This window comes from Mustela nigripes, chromosome 17 (assembly GCF_022355385.1).
Source record: "Mustela nigripes isolate SB6536 chromosome 17, MUSNIG.SB6536, whole genome shotgun sequence".
NCBI classification, from domain to species: Eukaryota; Metazoa; Chordata; class Mammalia; order Carnivora; family Mustelidae; genus Mustela; species Mustela nigripes.
This window is the reverse complement of record NC_081573.1, coordinates 48,435,463-48,460,008: the sequence shown is the minus strand read 5'-3', so window position 1 is coordinate 48,460,008 and position 24,546 is coordinate 48,435,463. Positions and strand designations below refer to the sequence as shown.

The 24,546-nt window shown below is 45.3% G+C and overlaps 1 protein-coding gene across 2 annotated transcripts; it reads left to right on the top strand.

The window, feature by feature from the left end:
• The first annotated feature begins 1,560 nt into the window (after positions 1-1,560).
• Positions 1,561-23,030, top strand: TMEM231 (transmembrane protein 231). 2 transcript variants are annotated; one of them, XM_059382210.1, is made up of 6 exons: positions 1,561-1,896; positions 1,999-2,168; positions 14,840-14,968; positions 15,297-15,440; positions 18,307-18,388; positions 21,110-21,585. In XM_059382210.1, exons 1-6 carry the CDS (start codon positions 1,758-1,760, stop codon positions 21,322-21,324), a joined length of 879 nt encoding a protein of 292 aa, XP_059238193.1. In that variant the 5' UTR covers positions 1,561-1,757; the 3' UTR covers positions 21,325-21,585. The 2 variants fall into 2 exon arrangements, with proteins under 2 accessions (XP_059238193.1, XP_059238192.1); XM_059382209.1 differs by lacking the exons at positions 18,307-18,388; positions 21,110-21,585 and adding an exon at positions 21,747-23,030 and having other exon boundaries at positions 1,618-1,896.
• Positions 23,031-24,546: the final 1,516 nt, after the last annotated feature.

Genomic DNA, 24,546 nt, shown 5'->3' with positions numbered 1-24,546 from the left:
AGTATGTGTTTCCTTGTGCTCAAAGAAGGAACTCTGAAGGAAAATACCTCCTTCCTCAGTGTAGAGCTACCCTCAGGAGGTGACGCTAGAACCATCTATTCCAGAATCTTATTTTAATGGTTATTTATATATTTTCATTACAGTGTAGTTAACATAGCATTAATTAGTTTCAGATGTACAATAGAGTGATTCAACAATTCCATATATTAGTGCTCATCAAGAAAAGTCCACTCTTAATCCCCTTCACCTATTTCACCCATCCCCCCAACCACCCGCCCTCTGGTAACCATCTGTTTGTTCTATATATGTTCTATATAGTAATATATAGCATTTTTCTGGTTTGTCTCTTTTTTCCCTTTGTTAATTTGTTTCCTTAAGTTCCACATATGAGTGAAATCATATGGTTTTAACAGTTTTTCTTTTTTTTTTTTTTAAGACTTATTTATTTATTTGACAAACAGATCACAATTAGTCAGGAGAAAGCAGGCCCCCCCACTGAGCAGAGAGCTGGATGCGGGGCTCAATCCCAGGACCCTGGGATCATGACGTGGGCCGAAGGCAGAGGCTTTAACCCACTGAGCCACCCAGGCACCCCTTAACAGTTTTTCAATAAATGAAAGTCATTCACTTAAATCACAGATGCAGTACAATGTCAGAATAATAATATAGATTTAAGCCTAACAATTACTGTATTTAGGAGCTGTGTTCCCACCCCAGAAAAGCTTTAAAGCAAGAATGAGTAGTACTGGACCCAAAATGACAAAATCTTCTGGCTGATATTATTTGTCATCTTGAACTGTGGTGAGGACCCTGGATATTTTTCCAAATGATCAGGTCTTGACCCCTCAAGCATCTGTGTTGTAAGGCTCTCAGCTGTATTTTTCATCTAAAAGCCATTTCTAGGTTGCCTTCAAAATAGAGGCATCACCTCCTGGACTGCGCTCAGACCACAAACCTCACACTATCGTTTGGCACTGTAATGTGATCCTTCAGGACCTTCTGATAAAGAACTTGGCTGTTGACAATGATAAAGAAAAAAAAAAAATCCTTCTGCCATGTTCAAAATACTGGTTGGAGGTGAAAGTGGAAGCTTTCAATTAGGTGATAAGCCACTGTTATCTTTGAGAGGGGGCCACAGCTTCTAAAACCGGCAGCCAAGTTTGTACCCAGTATAAAGTGATGAAATTCAGCAGAGAGAGCCATGTAGTAATTATCCTCGAAGAGCTGGGGATTTGTGCCCTGTTTCTGTGTCTGTCCTGCTATGGCGGGTAGTGGAAGCGACAGGAAAGTTGGGGGCAAAGGGACCGGGGTTTGGTCTTAGCCCAGGCCAGGTCCAGGAGCACAGCCACGCCTGTTTTGGGTTTTCCTACAATGGAGAGTGTGCTGTGACGGGTTGGATTTAAGTACGAACCACATTGCGGATTAAAAGATGACACATAAAAAGGTAAGCATTTTAAGTCAATTTTTATGGAAATCTTATTTTACACAAACGTTAACCCAGGAAATGGCCACAATTCTGAGCCCGGACACTCCTTAATCCCATTCAGCCTTCGGAAACTTAACTCCCACCAGCGGAGCGCCGCCCCCGCTTGACCCCACCCCTGCCAAGGCCCCGCGCCCTTCCTATTGGTTCTTTTCCCGGCTCCGTCGGTTGCCGTGGAGACCAAGGCTATGGCAACCAGGAGAAGCCAAACTTGGTCCTTCCTGTGGGACGGCGTAGGGGTCCCAGGCAAGCGGCCGGAATCCGCGCGGCGTTCATGGCGCTCTACGAGCTCTTCTCTCACCCGGTGGAGCGCGGCTACCGCGCGGGGCTCTGCTCCAAGGCCGCTCTGTTCCTGCTGCTGGCCGCCGCGCTCACGTACATCCCGCCACTGCTGGTGGCCTTCCGGAGCCACGGTGAGCCTGCTCGCGGCCGTGGCGCGCTCAGCTAGCTCCCCAGGGCCTGCTGCGCCCGCGGCCGCCTCCATGACCTCCTCCCCACCGCCCTCTCTACCGCAGGGTTTTGGCTGAAGCGGAGCAGTTACGAGGAGCAGCCGACCGTGCGCTTCCAGCACCAGGTGCTGCTCGTGGCCTTACTGGGACCGGAGCGCGGCGGGTTCCTGGCCTGGAGCACGTTCCCCGCCTTCAACCGGCTGCAGGGGGATCACCTGCGCGTCCCGCTGGTTTCGGTGCGTGGTTCCTGTCCGGGCCTGGAGACCCACCGGGGCTGGGCGGGGGTGGCCGGGGTTGGCGGGGAGAGGATGAACGGCCCCGGCCAAGGGAAGCCCAGGTTGGGTCTTAAGGGTTTGTGAACCCACGGAGGTTGTGTACACAGGCGCGTTGGCCTGAGCATACGTTTAATTTCCCGGGAAGTGACTCTCTCGTTTCATTCGACTTCTCCAAGCAGTCCACAGCGCCAGGAATGTTAGCCACTGCCGTGAGCACGTGTCCTACGGAAGCTGGGGGAGAGCCTGTCTCTGCCCCCCCCCCCCCCGCCATTTCCGTGGGCCTGGCCTGATGGGTGGGTGTTCGCGAAAGTTTCTTTGAGTCACGAAGGTCGAGCGCTGTGCTTAGGCATTAACCTAACGTGTGGCTGCAGTTGTGCCTCGCAGCGGGGACCACCGGTAAGGGGATGCATTTTTATGCAGACCTGACACGTGGAAGCCGGGGAGCTGATTGGCTAAGCGACCTACCCAGAATGTGCAGGGGGTCCCTGTTGCGCCTCCCTGGCTTGTAGGACTAGATGCGGGCCCCAGCTTGCAGTTGTCCAGGATGAAAAGGAAGCATTTTCCTGTCTTTAATTTAGTATTTGGTTCAGGATGAGTGAGTACTAACTTTACAGTCATTCCCTTTCTGCTCATTTTCTGAAAACATTTTCCCTTAGAAGTAGGAAAATTCTATTTTTTCTTCTTCCAAAGTTGAATCTCTGCACATCTCAGAGATGATTGGCCTACAAGGCAACTTGTGTAGCTGGGAAAAAAAAAAAAATCAGACTATTTTCCAGCAGCCAAATAAAATGGAAAAAAAAAAAAAGCCCACAAAACTTTTTACATCTGATCATATGAATAACTACAAACAAAATATAATTCATATTTTTTCTGATTATAAAAATGCATTCCCATTGTAAAATATTAAGGAGTTACAGGTATACATCATAATGTAAAATTAAAGGCTGACTTTGGAACATGTACATTTGTTAGCCAAACTTACTCTTTTTAAGATCTGCATAAAATTTTCATGATAGGGAAAACCTATTGGATTTAGCCAGTTCTCCGTTGGTGGATATTTGATGGACTTCTACTTTTTCACTATTTAGGATACTGCAGTGAACAAGATTTTGAATCAATCTTAGACCTTTAAACAGCCAATGGTGAGGAATTGGAATGCAAGCTGTTTTTTTGAAATTGTACCTGTAAATAGAAAACCGAGCAAGCAAATAATTATTAAATTCAGAGAAATAAAAAGTAAGGAAAAGGAAGAAAGGAATAGGATTCACGTAGTCATAAGTACATAAACACTGAATATTGATTGACTAACCAAAATGAGAGTTTAACTCAATGGGGGGCGGTGGAGGGAAGAAAACTAAAACTTCATCTTTTCACATGGGAAGTCAGTAGAGGATGCCTGAAACTGAGAAATCCAGAATTGCCAGTGCACAGGTTATTTTTTTTTTTTAAGATTTTATTTATTTATTTGAGAGAGAGACAGAGAGAGCATGAGCAAGGAGAAGGTCAGAGGGAGAAGCAGACTCCCCATGAAGTTGGGAGCCTGATGTGGGACTGGATCCTGGGACTCCAGGATCATGACCTGAGCTGAAAGCAGTCATCCAACCAACTGAGCCACCCAGGCGCCCCGAGAGAGAAACTCTTAAGCAGGCTCTGTGCTGGAAGAGGCAGTGCTGTTCCCATAACTCTGAGATAATGACCTGAGTGGAAATCAAGAGTCCGACACTCAGCCGACTCCCGGGCCCCCCGGGAACCCCTTGTTAGTCTTACTTTAGGTTAACATTACCTGTTTTTCATAGAAGTTTTTTGTTTTCCTTACATTTGTGTATTCCTCTCCGTCATACTCTCTGCTTACTTAAGTGTAAGAAATAATCGTGAAAAGTTAATCATGAAGCATTAGGTTTCATTCATATTTTTCTTTTCATGTGTTCATCCAACACAGCAGATTGACTCTCCAGTTGGATGGCTGGTTAGAGAGGCTCTTATCTCGGTGACCTTGAAAGCACCACCCTTGTTCCCCCTGTTTCTCCTGTGTGTGTGTGTGTGTGTATTTTTGATCCATGAAAGCAAGACTGCCACTATTCTTATGGTGCCCAGAATTATTAATCCTTTATAATACTGAGTAATTTTACACTCTAAAATGCAAAACCAAAGCTCCTTTTTCTTCGTCTTGTTCCCCCTCCATTCTAGGGCAGTGTCTATATAAGTTTGTTTGTTTGGGGTTTTTTTTAAGATTTTTATTTATTTATTTGACAAACAGATCACAAGCAGGCAGAAAGGCAGGCAGAGAGAAGGGGGGAAACAGGCTTCCTGTGGAGCAGAGAGCCTGATGTGGGGCTCGATCCCAGGAACCTGAGATCATGACCTGAGCCTAAGGCAGAAGCTTAACCCACTGAGCCACCCAGGTGCCCTACAAGGTTTTTTTTTTTTAAGATTTTATTTATTATTTGACAGAGAGAGGCACAGCAAGGGAGGGAACACAGCAGGGGGGGTTGAGAGAGGGAGACGCAGGCTTCCCTCTGAGCAGGGAGCCTGATGCAGGCCTGGGTCACAGGACCCTGGGATCATGACCTGAGCTGAAGATAGACACGTAAGAACTGAGCCACCCAGGCGCCCTGTCTATAAGTATTTTTTAGTAAATGATTTGCTTTCGTCCTAGCTGAGCTCTTGGGTTTGAGAATAGTTTGAAATCATGAGATACAAATAAATGAACTAGAAGATATAGTAGAAGTACAGATCTCAACAGCAGCCCCAAAATATAAACTCGTTAGGAATAGGCTTAACATGAAATGTATACTTTAAAAAAAAAAATTTTTTTTTTTTTTTTTTTAAGTGTGGGTTCCTCGGGGGCTCAGTCAATTAAGCATCCACCTCTTGATCTCAGCTCAGGTCTTGATCTCAGGGTTGTGAGTTCAAGCCCAGTATTGGGCTCCAGGCTGGGCAAGAAGCCTACTTTAAGTAAGTAAGTAAGTAAATAAATAAATTTTAAATAAATAAAAGAAATGTGCAAGAACTATGTGAGTAAAACTTTAAATAGATTGATGACTGACACAAAGGAGATTAAAAAATGGTAATATCTGTCATATTTTTAGACCGGAAAATTCAACATCATAAAGATGCCTCTTCTCCCTTGGTTGATCTATAATTGTAATGCATTCTCAGTGAAAACATGACAGTATGCAGGGACAGACAGCCATATGGAAAAAGAAAGAAAAATTCTAGGAAAAAAGAGAAGGGTAAGAGGAGAATAGCTCTCCGAGATATTAAATTATACCTTAAAGCCATAATATATAAAGCAGTGTGACTTGGGGAACTTGTGCAAAAAGTATAGAAAAGGACTCAAATATGATGAGGCTTTATAAATAAAAAGGCTTTTATAAATAAAAGACTAACCATCTAACAGATGAAGGTGGCATTTTAAATCAGTGGTGAAAGATGACTTATGTAATAAAATGATGTAGGGGAGACTGGGAAGCCATCTGGAAAAACTTAAGATGGAGCCAGTGCTCAGATTGTACACCAGAATTCATGTCCAGATAGGTCAAGATTCAATTTAAAATATGGAATAGGGGCCCTTGGGTGGCTCAGTCAGTTAAGCATCTGATTTTGGCCCAAGTCATGATCTCAGGATGGTGGGATCCAGCCCTGCATCAGGCTCCCTGCTCAGAGGGGAGTCTGCTTCTTGCTCTGTCCCTCCCTCTATCTCTTTCATTCAAATAAATAAATACGGGGCGCCTGAGTGGTTCAGTTGGTTAAAGCCTCTGCCTTCGGCTCAGGTCATGGTCTCAGGGTCCTGGGATGGAGCCCCACATCAGGCTCTCTGCTCAGCAGGGAGCCTGCTTCCTCCTCTCTCTCTGCCTGCCTCTCTGCCTACTTGTGATCTCTCTCTGTCAAATAAATAAAATCTTTTTTTAAAAAATTTTAAAAATAAATAAATAAAGTCTTTTAAAAAATTATTGGCATGGTAAAACCATAAGCTTAATCAAAGCACAAATAGAACTAGAAAAAAAGGTTTATCATTTGTATCACTTGTAAAAAGTTCATTTTCCTAACATAAAGTGCCTGTAGCTTTATAAATAAAAGACTAACCATCTAACAGAAAAATGGGCAAAGAATGTAAACAGTTCAAAGAAAAAGAAGCACATGTGACTCTTAGGAAGTCGCAGTTATGATTAGAGAAATGATTTTAATCTATCAAATAGGCAAAAATTGAAGTTTGACCACACTGTGACCAAGATGTCGGGAAACTTGTGAGCATTTGTGTGTATCACTGGTGGGGCTGTATATTGATGCACATCTTTGAAGGAATGTTTATCCATATATTTTTTTAAGATTTTATGTATTTATTTGAAAGAGAGAGGGAGAGAGACCACAGCAGGGGGAATGGCAGGCAGAGGGAGAGGCAGACTTCCCACTGAGCAGAGAGCCCAAAGAGGGACTCAATCCCAGGACTCCAAGGTCACCCACTGAGCTGAAGGCAGAAGCTTAACTGACTGAGCCCAATATTTGTCCATATTTGTCAGACTTACAGATGCCTGTGCCTGCTTCCACTTCTAGTAAGGTACTTTGGGGTTTGTGCAAATAGGTGAGATGACATACATAAAAAGTCACATCGTGGGGTGCCTGGGTGGCTCATTGGGTTAAGCCGCTGCCTTCAGCTCAGGTCATGATCTCAGCATCCTGGGATCAAGCCCTGCATCGGGCTCTCTGCTCCACAGGGAGCCTGCTTCCCTTTCTCTCTCTCTCTGCCTGCCTCTCTGCCTACTTGTGATCTCTGTCTGTCAAATAAATAAATAAAATCTTTAAAAAAAAAAAAGTCACATCGTGCAGCATTGTAATAAGGTAAATAAACAAATGTAGTAATAGAAGATTCATCAGATGGGTGCCTGGGTGGCTCCAGTGGGTTAAAGCCTCTGCCTTCGGCTCGGGTCATGATCCCCCATGATCCCTGGGATTGAGCCCCGCCTCGGGTTCTCTGAACAGCAGGGAGCCTGCTTCCCTTCCTCTCTCTGTGCCTGCCTCTCTGCCTCCTTGTGATCCCTGTCTGTCAAATAAATAAATAAAACCTTAAAAAAAAAAAAGAAGAAGAAGACTCATCAGAGAAATTGTGGTACATTTACGCAGTGGAATGTTGCATAGCTCTTTTTTTTAAATGAAGCAGATCTCTATATATTGATGTGGAATCACCTCCAAAATAAATTGAAAAGTAGAAAAAACAAAAATTGTATATAATATGCTTCCATTCACATAAAAATAATAGAAAACATAACAAAGGATATATGTATGGGTGTGTATGCATATACATACATGAATGCTCTTACTCTCTCTGGAAGGATTCAAAAGACAGCACTGATTTCTCTGGGCAAAGAACTAAGTGGCTGAGGTTAGGATGGGAGAGAAGCTTTTTTTTTTTTTACTATATATCCTTCTGTACCTTTTAAATTTTATATCATGAAAATGTGATACACATTCAACATTTTTACATTATAATGACAATTTTAAAAGATTTATTTATTTTAGAGAGAGAAAGCAGGTGAGCAGGGGGAAGGGCAGAGGGAGAGGGAGAATCTCAAGCAGAGCCCCATGCAGGGCTTGATCTTGAGACCCTGAGATCATGACCTGACCCGAAACCAAGAGTGGAACGCTCAACCTACTGTGCCATCCAGATGCCCCATAATGACAATAATTTTTCAAAGGAAATTGAGAAAGGGCACAAGTAAGGCAAAAACAAAGCAAAAAAAAAAAAAAATTCCCAAATTCAAAAGCAGGTAAGTATATAAAATGACATGGCAACTTTGGAAAATAGTTTGCAGTTCCTGAAAAAGTAAAACATAGAATTACTAGGTATATGCGTACCCAAGAGAACTGAAGAGTTATGTCAGCACAAAAACTCAGGCACAAATGTTCACAGAAGCTTTATTCCTAATAGCAAAAAAATAGGAACAATCCAAATATTCGTCAACAAATGAATGCATAAACGAAATGGGTTCTAGCCGTATAATGGAATGTTTGTTACTCAGCCACCAAAAGGAATGGAGTCGTGAAACATTCTACAGCATGGATGAGCCTTCAGAACAGGCTAAGAGAGGATCCAGCCATGAAATAGGACAGCATCTGATGGATTTTATATGGAATGTTCAGAAGAGTCAAATCTGGGGCACCTGGGTGGCTCAGTGGGTTAAAGCCTCTGCCTTTCGCTCAGGTCATGATCCCAGGGTCCTGGGATTGAGCCCCACATCGGGCTCTCTGCTGGGCAGGGAGCCTGCCTCCCTTCCTTTCTGCCTGCCCCTCTGCCTACTTGTGATCTCTGTGTGTCAAATAAATAAAATCTTTAAAAAAAAAAAAAAGTCAAATCTGCAGAGACAGAAACTAGGGGTTCCAGGGGCTTGGGGAATTGACGGTCAGGAGAGACAGGTAATGACTACTAATAGGAAGAGGGTTTCTTTCTTGGATGATGAAGACATTTTGAAATTGCAATTAGGGGGACGCCTGGGTGGCTCAGTTGGTTAAGCAGCTGCCTTCAGCTCAGGTCATGATCCCGGCGTCCTGGGATCAAACGAGTCCCGCATCTGGCTCCTTGCTCGGCGGGGAGCCTGCTCCTCCCTCTGCCTCTGCCTGCCATTCTGTCTGCCTGTGCTCGCTCTCTCCCCCTCTCTCCCTCTGATAAATAAATAAAATCTTTAAAAAAAAAAAAAAAGAAATTGCAATTAGGTAGGGGTGATAGTTTCACAACTTCATGAATATCCTAAAATCTACCAAACTCTGTATTTTAGGTAATTTTATGGTACATGAATTATGTCTCAGTTTTGTTTTAAAGCAGGTGGGCAATCCCCTGGTGATATACTTAGGAGCCATAGTAATAAAAATTACTGTTGATTTACTATGTTTCAGGCATACACTTAGCATTTCATCATTAGATAATATGTTTAAAGTCCTTTACATAGTTCTTGGCCCGTGACAATCACTAAGTGTTAACTCTTAATTTTTTTTTTACATACGTTACCTTTTTTTTTTTTTTTTAAAGATTTTATTTATTTGACAGACAGAAACCACAAGCAGGCAGAGAGAGAAGGGAAGCAAGCCCCCCGCTGAGCAGAGAGCCCGATGTGGGTCTCCATCCCAGGACCCTGAGACCCTGATCTGAATGAAAGGCAGTTGATTAACCAGCTGAGCCACCCAGGCATCTCTACCTCTTTAATCCTCATAGTAACCATGTGATACAGAGGCTATATCCTTGTTTTACAGGTAAAGAAACTAAGACTCAGAGAAGTGACCTCTTTTGCTTAGTTCTTAACCAAACAGTCAAGACTGCAACACAAGGGTTTGTCATTCTATATCATGTATTCTTTTATTTTAAGATTTTATTTATTCATTTATTTGAGAGAGAGAGAGAGCATGAGAGGGGAGAAGGTCAGAGGGAGAAGCAGACTCCTGGCCGAGCTGGGAGCCCGATGCTGTGCTCAATCCCGGAATTCCGGGATCACAACCCTAGCTGAAGGCAGTCGCTTAACGTATTGAGCCACCCTTGTGCCCATCTATAGCATATATTCTTAGCCCTTATTGCAACAAAGTACTTCTTTTTCCCCACCAACTCTCAAGGTAAAGCTAGCCTAACCACAGCCTGTCTGAGAAACTGTGCAGAAGATCAGAGAAGCAGTGGTTTTAGGTCAAGTTTTGACCAAATGCTGGGGGATGGTTCTGTGGTTACTAACTTGGGAAAATGCCTCAGAAGCCAGAAATGGCCTTGCTTCTGCTTCGGTCAGCTCACCTTGGACAGCATCTCTAAAGTCCCTGTGCTTTGAACACTTTGTAAATCCAAGTTTCTTGTTGTTGCTATTGTGGTTAAGGACAGAAGGAAAAACCACAGGGTGACCGCTCCTTTCAAGCCTGACTGAGCTCTTTAAGGCATGTGTGGGCCCAGAGACTGTGGGGGCTGAAGGCTATGGGCAGTGCAGGGAGGTGAGTGGAGAGCATTGTTGTATCTGAGATACAGTTTTCACATCTCTGAGATCAGAATGTGTCCTCTCTGTGGTATCTTAAAATTGCCGCTGTGGGACGCCCAGGTGACTCAGATGGTTAAGCATCTGCCTTGGGCTCACGTCATGTTCTCAGGACCCTGGGATCGAGTCCCACATTGGGGTTCCCTGCTCAGCAGCGAATCTGCTTCTCCCTCTCCCTTTGCCTCTCCCCCAAACCCTGCTCATGCGCTCGTGCTCCCTCTCTCTCACTCAAGTAAATAGAATCTTAAAAAATATTGCTGCTGCCAGTAGACAGGCTTGGTTTAATCCTTATTGCCTACACATGTGCAAACATCAGATGTGTCAGCATCAAAACTTGGAGAACTGACATCAACATCTTGAAAGAAAACATTAGAAACAATAATAAAACAATATTTTAACCCTGAGAACCAAATGTTGAGCAGGTCAGGGAAGGTTTAAGAGGCACTTAAATATAGGCCAGATCTACATACCTTTTTAAAAGACTGATTGATTGATTTATAGAGTGGGAGCGAGACGAGGGGCAGAAGGGGAGAGAAAATCTCAAGCAGACTCCATACAGAGCATGGAGCCCAGTGTGGGGCTCGATCTCACAACCCTGAGATCATGACCTGAGCCAAAATCAAGAGTTGGATGCTTAACTGACGGAGCCACCCAGGTGCCCCTAAAGCCTGCTTAAGAGCCCAGACCAATGGATTTAGTTCCATTTATGGATTTTTTTTTTAATGTTGTATCTCCAATATGCTCGATGGCACAAAGGACAAAATTACATAGAAAAGGATGGTTATCATTGAGTCACAAAATAATGCAAAAGAATCAGAATGTAAAGAAGTTTTAGGAGTCCCTAGGGCCATTTATTTTCCTTATATTTTTATGTGCATAACTATGATATCTGATATAAGTATGCCTAGAGTCTAAAAGCTTTTAATAATTGTAAAAGAAATGTTCTCAGTAATTAGAAAGCATTGAGTCATAGTTTAACTAGAAGTAGTTTTGCTTTTTTGCTGGTATCTAAAGTAATGGTGCATTTTATAATTGATGGTATCTTAGATTCATTGAAACACAGGCAGCAAGGATTTGATGAGTCTAGGAGCCCTGAAGTGTTGGTCCCTACTTTGTTGGAGACCCAAAGACTGGTGCCAAAGAGTATTTTCAACATTAAAAGAAAAAAAATGAAACACCCATTGATGACAAGTATATGGTAAAACAGACACTGGTATAAACTAAGACGTTAACCTTGGGGCACCTGGCTGGCTCAGTATAGCATGGAACTTTTTTTCTTTTTTTTTTTTTTTTAACTACTGATTTTTATTATTTTGAGATAGAGAAAGTGAGAGCTAGAGCAGGAGCCAGGAGCCAGAGGGCAAGGGAGAAGCAGACTCTCTGCTGAGCAGAGAGCCCAGTGTGGGGCTCGATCCCAGACCCTGGAATCAGGACCTTACCTGAAGGCAGACACTAACCAGGTGAGCCACCCAGGCACTCCAGATTTACAGTGACTGTTAAGTTGGTGTTAGGGTTAGTGAGTCTTATGCCTGCCCCAAGCCACCCTCCTGGGTGCCGCTTTGTGATGGTCATGCTGTTGCTGAAAACCACATTCTCCTTTGCTCACTGGCTCTCTGTGAGGTTCTTCCTGTAGGAGGCATGATGAGCCTTCTGGCAGTGGGAGAAAGACTCTAACCAGAGTGAAGAACCATGGTGGGGGGGTGCAAACAGGAAGGAGCAACCTTACTGTTCCCTCTAGTGGGTTCTTTGTCCAGGCTTCTGAGGTCTGGCCCAGCTCCTTGAGATAACACCAGCCTCTTCCCTTTCTTCTCCAGCTTTAGGCACAGAGCTCCCATGGCACAAATGCCTTATAAAAATTAGGTGCTGATATAATTGATGAATTCCCTTCGCCAAACATACCCACTGGGTTTTAGATACTAAACTTGAAGTTGTGTTAAAGAAGTATTAGCTCTCGGAGTGCCTCCCTTTGTAACTTGCACATGCGTTAAACCTGATTTGAACTAAATGGAATCAAAAGGTGGATTTCATCCTTGGTCCGAGCACTGGCATAGGAATGTGGCCCACCTCGCCAGCCCTGTGGGGATGAGAGCGGGACCTTGTAATGGGCATTTGTGGGGACGCAGCATTAGCATCGTCCCTCCCCCCAGGACTACCTGGGCCCTGGCTTCCACCTCCCTCCTCCTCACTGCCCGTACTGCTCCGGTAAGCGCTGACCCACTTCGCAGAGCAGGTGGACGTTGTCAGCGGGGATCACCCTGCCTCTAAATGTTTCTGTTCCTCTTCACCTCACTTCTTTCCGGCTACCCACAGTCAGATCTTCCTGAGTATTTCCTGAAAAAAATGGCTGTGAGATCCTCCCTTTCCTTTAATTGAAGCCTGCCTCGTTTCCCTTTGTGGCATTTATCACATTTATTTGTTTATGGATTTATTTTCTGCCTCCCTGGCTGGGAATGTAAACCCCATTAGGGTTCGGAGTTTATGTACTTCGTTTGCCACTGTATTTCAAGCCCTTGACAGTGCCTGGCACATAGTAGGCCCCTAAAAAATACTTGACAGACTAATAAGTGAACTTAACAAGCAGACTCTAATTAGGCTGCTGTGGTAGATCCCTGTCCCGTGTGAATGTGGAGTGAATATGTTGCATAAACACCACACTGACTTGCTTTCTAACTTTGATGCTGGCTTTTTGCAAAAAGATTAATCTTACCCACAATTTTCTCCTTGAGCGTTTTTTAAGTCTGGACATTTTAGTTCTGGAAAGAGGACCCAATTTGGAGTCACAGACATGGTTTCAAATCTTTACCATTACTAGCCACACCCAAAAAAATCCCTCAATCTCCCTGAACCTCGATTTCCTCATCTGTACAGTGAGTATAATCTTTGCTTCGCTTACGTCAGGATTTATTGTAAAGATCAAATGAACAAATGTATTTCTCTCCCTCCCACACTGTGTTGAGGTCTGATTCTTCTGTCAACCTCCCCCCCGCCCCGGCCCCGCACCCTCTATGCTGTCTTGCAAGTTGAGACATTTGATCTTTGTCTTCCTGTCCAGCCCTAAAGATCCAGAAGGTATGGGTCCACTACAGAGAGTGAATCTGACTTTGTCTTGCAAGTGTTTCCAACTGAAGAAAATTCACAGGAAGACAAGGCAGCCTCTTTTCTGTCCTACTCATAATTGCTAATACATAATTGCCTCAGTAACTTGACCGTCAACCCTGGTAACAATATCCCTCCCCTACACCTGTGAAGCTGATGGAACAGGACAGAGAAAACAGAATCCAACAGAAGAAAAAGGGTACATTTCTCTAGAACAAGGCCTAGGATAAGGACATTATTGTCTGAAGGAAGGACATGATTGAAAGGTCCTGAAAACTGAGCTCCATCTTAATCAACCACCCTTAGGAGCCTGAAAAAGAACAAAGAATCTCTTCCTTGCATCATAATAACAGTGGAAAGCAAAACGAATCTGTTCCTGGAGCATGCCATTGGGAATGTTGATCTGCCAGAGCAGAATCCTTCTGGGAACCTACAGCGGGAAAGGATCAGTTGTAGCAACAAGATCCAGGGCTGTCCCAAAGAATCATGTCCCCAGTGATCACATTTCAGTGCCATCTTCCTGATGGTCAGACTATGGGTGGTGAGACTGGATTCTGGTGTTTTCTATGGGCTGTCCTTTGTCTCTTTCCCTCCTTAGATCTCAGTTTTCCTTCCTTTTGTATCCATAATTTATAAACTGTCTGTAGTTTTAATGACTTGCTGATTTGATTTAGCTTCCTTTTTCACTGTATCGATTGGTACTAAAAGTTGCACGAGGCTTTCAAGCCCCGACATCAGTGATGAGGAGTTCCACTATCGATAGTCTGAAGCAAAGACACTTGTGGCCGAAGAAAGTATAGATAGAGTTTGGTGTTTTTCTCCTGAGTCTGTTTGGGGAATGAATGCATGATGATTAGAATCTGTTTCTTTTCTATTTAAAAAAAAAAAAAAATGGACTCCTGGAGAAGTAGAAGTCAGTACTAATGTGCTATTTAAATATTCCGTACAAACTCAGATGTTTCTTTTTCTTTTTTTTTTTTTTTAAGATTTTATTTATTTATTTGACAGAGAGAAATCACAAGTAGTCGGAGAGGCAGGCAGAGAGAGAGAGAGGGAAGCAGGCTCCCTGCTGAGCAGAGAGCCCGATGCGGGACTCGATCCCAGGACCCTGAGATCATGACCCCAGCCGAAGGCAGCGGCTTAACCCACTGAGCCACCCAGGTGCCCCTCAGATGTGTTTCTAAAGAAGAAAATAAAACACCAGCAACAAAACAAAAAAGATTCAAGAAAAAAACTAAAAAAAAAAAAAAAAAAAAATGCCATCCAGACCTCCAGATGTTGTTCTTGCCACTTCAAGTTCCTGTTCAGTGTGGCGCTTAAACATTTGAGAAGCAGGAGTGTGAAGCCCGGGGCCAGCACCTCGGGTCTCCTTCCCTGCTCTTGATCTCCTTATACCTATTTATTCTTCCTGTTTACTTCCGGCGAGGGAGCTAACTCCCGTGTGTAGCAGAACAGTGGGTCCCTCTGTTACGGCAGGCATCCAGATTCTTCCCGGACTTACTCAGGACCAGGGCCACTGGCTGTCTTTGGGTTTCCTAGACTCGAGAAGAAGACAGGAACCAGGATGGGAAAATGGACATGTTACATTTTAAGCTGGAGCTTCCCCTGCAGTCCACGGAGCAGGTTCTCGGTGTGCAGCTCATCCTGACTTTCTCCTACCAGTTGCACGTGAGTCCATTCCTCCGGGAAGCCCATCCCCGCCCTTTTGTGCCTTCATAGAACTGAGCCCTCTGTCTGATTTTTAGGCCTCTGTCTGCTGCCGAAGGCTCTCTTCCGAAGTGTTGTGCGGGATTTAATTGAGGCAAATCGCACGTTTCTCATGGGGGCCGTGCTGGTGTGTGTGGGCTATCCACAGCTCGCAGGGTTCCGGGCGGATAGCTTCCCGCATGGGCAAGCAGGTGGTGGAGGGGCTGGGACGCTGCCACCCCAGACTGGGATGCCCAGGGCCCAGAGCCTTCCGATCCCCCAAAACTGTCTCTCCCTCTGATGATTTCAGAGGATGTCCACGTTCGTGATGCAGAGCATGGCGTTTCTGCAGTCCTCCTTCGCGGTTCCAGGCTCGCAGCTGTATGTGCACGGGGACCTGAGGCTGCAGCAGAAGCAGCCCCTAAGCTGCGGCGGCCTGGACGTGAGATACAACGTAAGGAAGCTCCGCGCTGTGGTCGCTTTGGTTTCTCTGTGTTACTGCTTATCAGGTTCTTTAAAGAGGGAGGCGTGAAAGTGGGAAATAGCACTTCTCTGGGGGTGACCCAGAAGAGGATTTCTGCAGAGTTCTTTCCTTGAGTTCTTTCAAAATACAAGGCCAGATACACTGGTATTTGCATCTAAAAAGAGACCAGAAACATGCCTTTAAGAACTGAAGTATTTTTTTTTTTTAAAGATTTTATTTATTTATTTGTCAGAGATAGAGGGAGAGTGAGCACAGGCAGACAGAGAGGCAGGCAGAGGCAGAGGGAGAAGCAGGCTCCCTGCCGAGCAAGGAGCCCGATGTGGGACTCGATCCCAGGACGCTGGGATCATGACCTGAGCCGAAGGCAGCCGCTCAACCACCTGAGACACCCAGGCGTCCCTAAGAACTGAAGTATTTTTGCTTTGCAGGTGCGCATGCGCGCACACGTGGCTTATGCCAAGTGGCCTTTCCCAGTTCGTGTAAAACACTGGGGAAGTCACAACTAACCGCTGTTTGCTAAGCGGCAGCCGCCTCCGGGGATCCTGCTTCTGTCCTTTCCCAGCTGTCCAGCCGCTTGTCCTGTCATGGTCCCCCGGGGCTCCTTTCCAGCCAGACCGGCCCTTTCACTGTTCCTCAGTCCCACGGAGCAGCTCCTGTCCCCCAGTTTTTCCTCCTGCCACATATCCACGTAGCTTGCTCTCCCACTCCATTCGGGTCCCTGTCCAAATGTGCCCGAGCTCAGACCTTCTCGGACTTCTCTTTCTAAAGACCTTTCTCCTCCCTGCCCGTCACCCTTCACCTTGACTGATTTTCCTTAGTCCACCGGAAATAGTAAAGATCGGGTTTTGGTGTGTTCGCCTCCTGTCTCCCCAGCGCTAAAAGCACAGACATCTTCTCCACTGTCACCCCGGAGCCTAAAACAGGGCCTGGCACATTGGAAGCACTCAGATTTGTTCAAAGAATGAACTCTCGTTTTTACACATCAGGAAACTGAGGCAGACAGCGCTTAATTAATTTTCCCAAAGTCCTGCCACTTGAAAGTAACAGAGCCATAAATTGTCCAGGACTGGATCTTACACATAGGGTCACTCATTACTGATCTTTCTTTTATCACAAGGGAGCCTGTGCAAGTTGGGCCAGGCTACTTTTGAAAATGAAAGAGTGATCTTATCAGTTACTACAGGCATGAACCAGGACTGCTCCAGATAAACGGATTTATGGTCTGTCCACCTATAGTCAATGTAAAGGGTTTTTTTTTAAGATTCTATTTATTTGAGAGTGAGTGAGCAAGAGCACAAGCAGGGGGAGTGGCAGGCAGAGGGAGAAGCAAACTTCCCGATAAGCAAGGAGCTTGACCTTGATCCTAGGACATCCAGATCAACACCTGAGCCAAAGGCAGATGCTTAACTGACTGAGCCACCCAGGCTCCCCTCAATATAGGTTTACATAAAAAGGAGGGGGACTATAAGATAAAAACTTTTTTTTTTAAAGATTTTATTTATTTATTTGACAGAGAAACAGAGATAGCGCGCGTGCGCGCGCGCAAGAGAGAGAGAGAGCGCGAGCACAAGCGGGGAGTGGCAGGCAGAGGGAGAGGGCTCTGCTGAACAAGGAGCCCCATGTGGGGCCCGATCCCAGTATCCGGGGATCATGACCTGAGCTGAAGATAGACACTCAACCAACCGAGCCACCCAGGTGCCCCAGATAAAAACTTTTTATTTGAAGATTTAGATATTGATTATATCAAAATGAATGTAATATTACAAGGCAGGAGATAGTTTACTTCTTCAAAGGATTATATGCTTATTATTTGCCCTTTATCCTATTTTCATCTCTATATTTAAAAAAGAGAAATTACAGGGGTGCCTGTGTGGCTCAGCCAGTTAAGCATCTGCCTTCGGCTCAGGTCATGATCCCGGAGTCCTGGGATCAAGCCCTAAATCAGGGTCCCTGCTCACTGGGGAGTCTTCTCCCAAAATCTTTTTATTTTTTTTTTAAGATTTTATTTATTTACTTGACAGACAGAGATCACAAGTAGGCAGAGAGGCAGGCAGAGAGAGAGAGAGAGAGGAGGAAGCAGGCTCCCCGCAGAGCAGAGAGCCCGATGTGGGGTTTGATCCCAGGACCCTGGGATCATGACGTGAGCTGAAGACAAAGGCTTTAACCCACTGAGCCACCCAGGCGCTCCTTCTCTCAAAATCTTTTAAAAAGAGAGAGAGAGATAAATTACGGAGTGTCCAAGGAAGAGCAAGAAAGACAACAGAGATGAAAATACGGACTCCTTAAAAAATTAAAAGAATTATTGCTCCCCTTGGAATGGGGCGGCGGGGTGTTTTATAAGTAACTAAAGCCCGTTAAAGGTGGATATTGACCCCTTTTCCATCCCTGTAAAACGGAAGACTCGGGGGCACCTTGGTGGCATAGTTGATCAAGCATCCAACTCTTGATTTTGGCTCAGGTCATGAGATTGAGCCCTTTGGTGGACTCTGCACTCAGCTAATCGTCCACTTGACTTTCTATCTTCCTCTCCCTCTGCCACTCCCACTCATGCTGCCTCTTTCTCTCTCGCTCTCTATTGCTGGAAAGTAAATAATCTTTTTAAAAGGGTCGGGGAGACTGAATGTAGATGACTTAAATTGTTGCAAGGCGGGCTGGGGGGAGGGGGGACAGGGGTGATCACCTGTTATCCATCCTTGAATAAAGGACTCCTGATGCTAGAGTAGGTCACCAAACCCAAGAGGGTGGTCTGTGAGATGAACCTGGAGGGGAGGGAGGGTAGAAAGACGAGTGGAGAAGTGGCTGGAGGCTTACCCCATATCCTCCTGCCATTTCCCAGGTGTCCGTAATCAATGGGACCAGCCCTTTTGCCTATGACTACGATCTCACCCACATTGTTGCTGCTTACCAGGAAAGGAATGGTGAGTCATAAGTACAGTTTGTTCAGCCGCTTCTCAAGGACCTTTCAGGTTAGGGGGAACATCGGACAAAAACAGAATTGGAGCCCTTGGGACACCTTAGGTGGCTCAGTTGGTTAAGCATCTGCCTTGGGCTCAGGTCATGATCCCAGGCTCCTGGGATCAAGTCCCATATGGGGCTCCCTACTCAATGGGGAGCCTGCCTCTCCCCCTGCTTGTGCTCTCTCTCTGACAAAAAAATAAAATCTTAAAAAAGAAAAATAGAGTTGGAGCCCTTCTCATGATGAAAATGTCAGTACCAGTGAACACTCAGTGACGGGAGGGAACAGGCTGCCCCTACTTGTCTTTTTCCTTCTGGTCTGAAGACCCATATCATACCCCCGCACCTTACCACTAGTCTCATGGTCCAGCAGGTGACTGCTGATTTATGCCCCATATTTATTTATTAAGTGCCACATTTATCCCACCACTGGCTTGATAGATTTCCTTTTTAATGTAAACGCCTAATTGAGTCGGCCCCACTACCACACACAAAGACAAATTGCTATCCTTGATAGAACTAAAGAAAGTGACTTACCTGACATGAGCAGTGGAGGTAGAACAGAGGGCCCAAGGTTCTAGCTGGAAGGCAGAGCGTGTCCATTCCTTACAGAGAAAAGACTGTCAGGCCAGCCGAGTGTACTTGACTCAGCACATTTGGCAGGTTGGTGGTCTGAGGTTTTCTCTAAAGGCATCTGAAGGGTTCCTTGGCAGCCAGACATCAGGGATGCTATACACACATCCTTAGCAAATAGGGGGACTGCAGTTCCAGTAGTCCTGATTTTTGAGTAACGCATGGTGGCATTATTCCAAGGCTAAAGTTATTTTAAGACAAAAACACTCATCTACAACTTTGCTTTCTGTAGTCCTTTCAGTTCTTGTCCACAGCAGATTTTTCTATATTCAGCTCTTATCATAGTTTAGAAATATTTTAGGATCCAATTTTTTTGTCCTTTTTTATTTTATTTATTTATTTATTTATTAGAGAGAGAGGGAAAGTGATCACAAGCATGGGGAGCAGCAGACAGAGAGAAGCAGGCCTCCTAGTGAGCAGAGAGCCCAACAGACATGGGACTCAATCCCAGGACCTGAGATCATGACCTGAGCTGAAGGCAGATACTTAACTGACTGAGCCACCCAGGCACCCCTGTACTCTGAAATATAAATATTTCCCACCCTGCTACAAAGTTTTAATTGGTTATTTTTAGTGGTAGCATAGTATTCCTTTACTTCGTCATTCAACAACTATAGAACCTGAAGACTATTCCAATTTTTTTTTAAATATTTTATTTATTTATTTGACAGAGAGAGATCACAAGTAGGCAGAGAGGCAGAGAGAGAGGGAGGAAGCAGGCTCCCCGCTGAGCAGAGAGCCCGATGCGGGACTTGATCCCAGGACCCTGAGATCATGACCTGAGCTGAAGGCAGAGGCTCAACGCACTGAGCCACCCAGGCGCCCCCCAATTTTTTTTTTTTTTAAGATTTGTCTATTTATCAGAGGGAGAGAGGGAGAGAGAGCATGTGAGTGGAGAGGCAGAGGAATAGAATCCTGAAGCAGACTCCCTGCTGAACGCAGTCTACACTTGGCTCAGTCCCATGACCCTGAGATCATGATCCAAGCCGATACTAAGGGTCAGTGCTTAATACGTAACCAACTGAGCCACCCAGGCACCCTGACAGTTCCAAGTTTTTAATATAATTTTTCGTTTTTTTAAATAGGCTCTATGCCCAGAGTAGAGCCCAATGTGCAGGGCCTGAACTTAACAACCCTGAGATCAAGACCTGAGCTGAGATCAAGAGTCAGACACAGCTGACTGAGCCACTCAGGCACCCCTTTAACATAAATATTTTGACAACTATTTTATTTTTTTAAGATTGTATTTATTTATTTAACAAACAGAGATCACAAGTAGGCAGAGAGGCAGGCAGAGAGAGGGGGAAGCAGGTTCCCCACTGAGCAGAGAGCCCAACTCGGGGCTCGATCCCAGGACCCTGGGATCACGACCTGAGCTGAAGGCAGAGGCTTTAATCCACTGATCCACCCAGGCACCCCAAGCGTAAATATTTTGACGAGTATTTTAATGAATAATTTGTGAACAACTTTGCACATTCAGTTCTCTTTTCTTTGGGGTCATTCCTTTGGAACAAGTTCTGGTGTGCAGAATTTGCCTGAGAGGTTAAAGAATACTTTTCTAGCCCTCATTACTTTATTCATGGATTAACTCTGGGTTGCATTACAGTAACCACGGTCCTCACGGGCCCCCACCCCATCTGGCTGGTGGGAAGGGCTGCCGAAGCTCCATTCGTGATTAACGCTGTCATCCAATACCCGGTGGAAGTCATTTCATATCCTTTCTGTTAAAGAGCCACAGTAGCTCAGTTTCAAAAAAAGGAGGGTTCCTCCGTCATCCCAAGAAGGAACAGATGCAGGAGGCCTCCGACTGGGAATGGCTACAGTTCGTGGCCCCACTCAAATGACTCTGTCTGCTATTCATACAGGGGAAAACAAAACAAAACAAAACTCATTTCCTCTTCGTATTTCTTTCTGGGGAAGTCTTCCAAGTCAAAACCATCCATATTTATGCCTTAATAATCTTTAATCATATTCCCTTTTATCTTAAGAGTATTTGAAACATTTTTGCCATTTCCCGTCTCAACTAAACCTTTGGTTTAACTTCCATTTAGAAAACACCATCTGTGACTCCTTAACTGTCTATACATATCTACCAGGATTCTGGGAAATAATCAAGTTTGCCTGGGTCCAGTATGTCAGTATCCTGCTTATCTTCCTCTGGGTGTTTGAAAGAATCAAAAGATTTGTGTTTCAAAATCAAGTGGTGACCACAATCCCTGTCACAGGGATGCCCCAGGGAGAAGTATATAAGGAGCACTTGTCATAGGAAGACCATTTCTGAGAACTCAGCAGGATCCTGGCTACCTCATTGTGGTCTTCTGAGAACTGCCATCTTAAGAAGCTTTTGCAAAGAGCCTGTGGACACGTGCGGTGTGTGTGCTTTTCCTGTCAAAGACAAAGGACAGTCCTTTCTCATTTCTCTCTACACAAATCCATATCTTCTAAGCACCTGGCACGTAAGCACCCCTCATCAGGGACTAGTTTGTGGAACCATCCAAGGGTTCCCAAAGGCTATAATTTGCTTGCTTTTTTTGCCTTAGGCTTGAATTTCAGGAGAAAACTACAATCAGTTCAGAGCTCTTGGAAAGAGTCCCATCTCTGGTCAAGCAAAGACTTTTCCTCTTTTGAACCGAGAAGCGTGCTATACATTTCTTCCCACTATTGTAAACCACTTCTTACTCTTTTCAGGGCTCTCTTGTGAGAGAGATGCAAATCGGCCGCACTTTCCACTCCTGCGCCTCTAAGTTTCCCTTCAGAACTTCGGTTTCCAGCGCTGAGAGACGGTCAAGGGGAGACCCGGAGCGAGAAGGGAGGGCTCGGGAGCACGTGCGCGCACACGTGCGCGGGTGGGCGACCCCAGAACACGAGGACCGTCCACCTGCCCTCGGCCTAACACACAGTCGTCTGTCATCGGCTCAGCTGCGGGGCCCTTTATCCCTGCCCTGCCGGGGCTGGCTTGTTGCCCTGCCTTTCGCCCTGTCTGTGCCCCCTGGAACAGCAGGCTTCAGCCAGAGCACTGTTTAGGCCACAACCCCCGCAGCAACAGCGGGGGAAGGAAGGATGAGAACCACAGTCGCCTGCTCTCTGGCCCTCCTCCAACAGCCTGGACACTGGCCACTCTTCGTCCTGGACAGCCCTCCCCCTTCTTGAAGAGGACGTGGGTGACAGAGGAGCTGTTGTTGGTATTGGCTCCCACTGCCAACGGCCACAGAGCTCCTTTGGACGGCCAGCGGGAAGCCCGGCTACTCGAATTTCCCTTGATGAAGGAACCTGGTGCCGATGCGGGTGAGCGGCTTTGCGGGGGACGCACGAGGTGCGATGAGGGGATGAAGGGAGTGTTCGCCCAGGCAGCCCACTCTGGCCTGGCCAGTTGCAGAGTGTCAGGCAGGCCAGCAGGCTCATCCTCTTGCTCTGGTGGGTGTCTGCAGGCTGAGACCACTGAAATGGGCCCCTGTTGCCCGAGGAAGACTGCTGCTCCGTTCTTGGCCTGCAGAGACAAGCTGCCCGCAAAGCACAAATGGATCTGCTTTATGATCCCAAGATATCGGCACTGGAGACATGCCCGTTCTGACCCATGCATTATCCCGACGCACGAACACTCTCCTCACCGTATGCCTCAGTTTACCTTGGAGGTTCAGTTCTCATTTCCAAAGCACCTTGTCTTTCAGGCTGACCAAAATAAGAAATATTTTGAAGAATTCAAGCACAAAAATAGCTTACCACTGGTCCCTCTGCCTTTTCTTTTAATATCTAGGGCTGTTGATAATACCTAAAGATTTTCTCTTGAGATATAATGGGAAAAAAAAAAAGCCAAAACCGGTTTTTGGTTTGAATCACAAGAAGGTAACGAGATGTGGAAAGACAGCTAAAGATGTAAATAAACACTGCGTTTTGTTAAATTATTTTAATGCAGAATTTGTATAAAGAACCATGATGTTTTGTACCTTTCTAATTAAAATATTCAAAACTGAAGGCTGCGTGTGTCTTTTTCAAGGAGAAGAGTTTGGAAAGGGGGTGGGGAGGGGAAAGGTTGTGCACACTTCTCCAAGTTACTCACCGGCCGCCTTGCCTTGCCAGGGCTCTGCCCAAAGACCTTGGAGCTTTTGTTGGCTCTTTGGCAGAGTCTCCTGGTCCAGTCCCAAGTACATGTGAGTTTTCGGTGGAATCCACATGGCATGTGGAAACCACAGACTGGAAAATTACAACTGTGTCTGGTGAATATCAAATTATTTACAGATCAGATGTTGGTAGCTTCAAAACCTGAATGATACAGTGTAGTGGCAAGAGAGAAAAAAGTGAGAAATACACAGGATTTTATCAACTGAGCTGTAACTCATAGCTAAGTCAGGGTTTGAGACAATTATGCAATATTTGGGATGGGGAAGATCTCTAATCTTGCAAAATGATTATCCAGTTTCTGTGTGAATCACGTAGGGCCCCTAAGACCCTGCTTAGGTCCTATCAGCTAAAAAGCAATTCTTGGTCTTACTCCTTTCTCCTCATATTCATGTTTTTAAAAAATTTTTAAGGATTTTTTATTTATTCATTGAGAGCGAGCACAGGGGCAGGAGAGGTTCAGAGGAAGAGGGAGAAGTAGACTCCCCACTGAGCAGGGACTCCCCCCCCCCACTCCCCAAAGGCTCTACCCCAGGACCCCAGGATCATGACCTGAGCCTAAAGCAGATGCTCAATTAACTGAGCTACCCAGGTACCCCATCATGTTCATGCTCTTTAAGATGTTTTGTTTCTGGGGTGCCAGGGTAGCTCAGTAGTTAAGCATCTGCCTTCTGCTCAAGTCACAATCTCAGGGTCCTGGGATCAAGACCTGCATGGGGCTCCCTGCTCAGCAGGAAGCCTGCTTCTCCCTCTCCCACTCCCCTTGCTTGTGTTTCCTCTTCTGCTGTGTCTGTCAAATAAAATCTTTAAAAAAAGATGTCTTATTTCTTTCTGACCAGATTCTAAATGCCAATTAGACCAATTCTAAATCCCTGTTGGGGAAAATATATAATTATAGTAACCTAAAGGAAATAAGATGTCCTTAGATGTCCTATTGGCATTCTGGTACATGTCTTTTCAATCTTTGGTACTGTTTCTAATTTTTCTCTATCATAAACAACACTTACATGAACTCTGAGTATAAATCCTTATTGCCAGTTATTTCCTTAAGATGGATCCTAGGGGGCACCTGGGTGGCTCAGTCAGTTAAGCATCTGATTCTTGATCTCAGCTCAGGTCTTGATCTCAGGGTGCTAAGTTCAAGACCCCTGTTGGGCCCCATGCTGGGCGTGGAGCCTACTTAAAAAAAAGAGAGAGAGAGAGAGAGAGAAATCCTAGAAAGGAATTGCTAATTCAAAAAGCTTATGGCTGTTCTTAAGGATTTAAATTCATCTTGCCAAACCACATCCTGGAAAGAATGCACTGATTTATACTCCCAGCAGCAGGGACTTCTCTTAGATCTCACCACAGATTACAAGAGGTCAGAATTCTC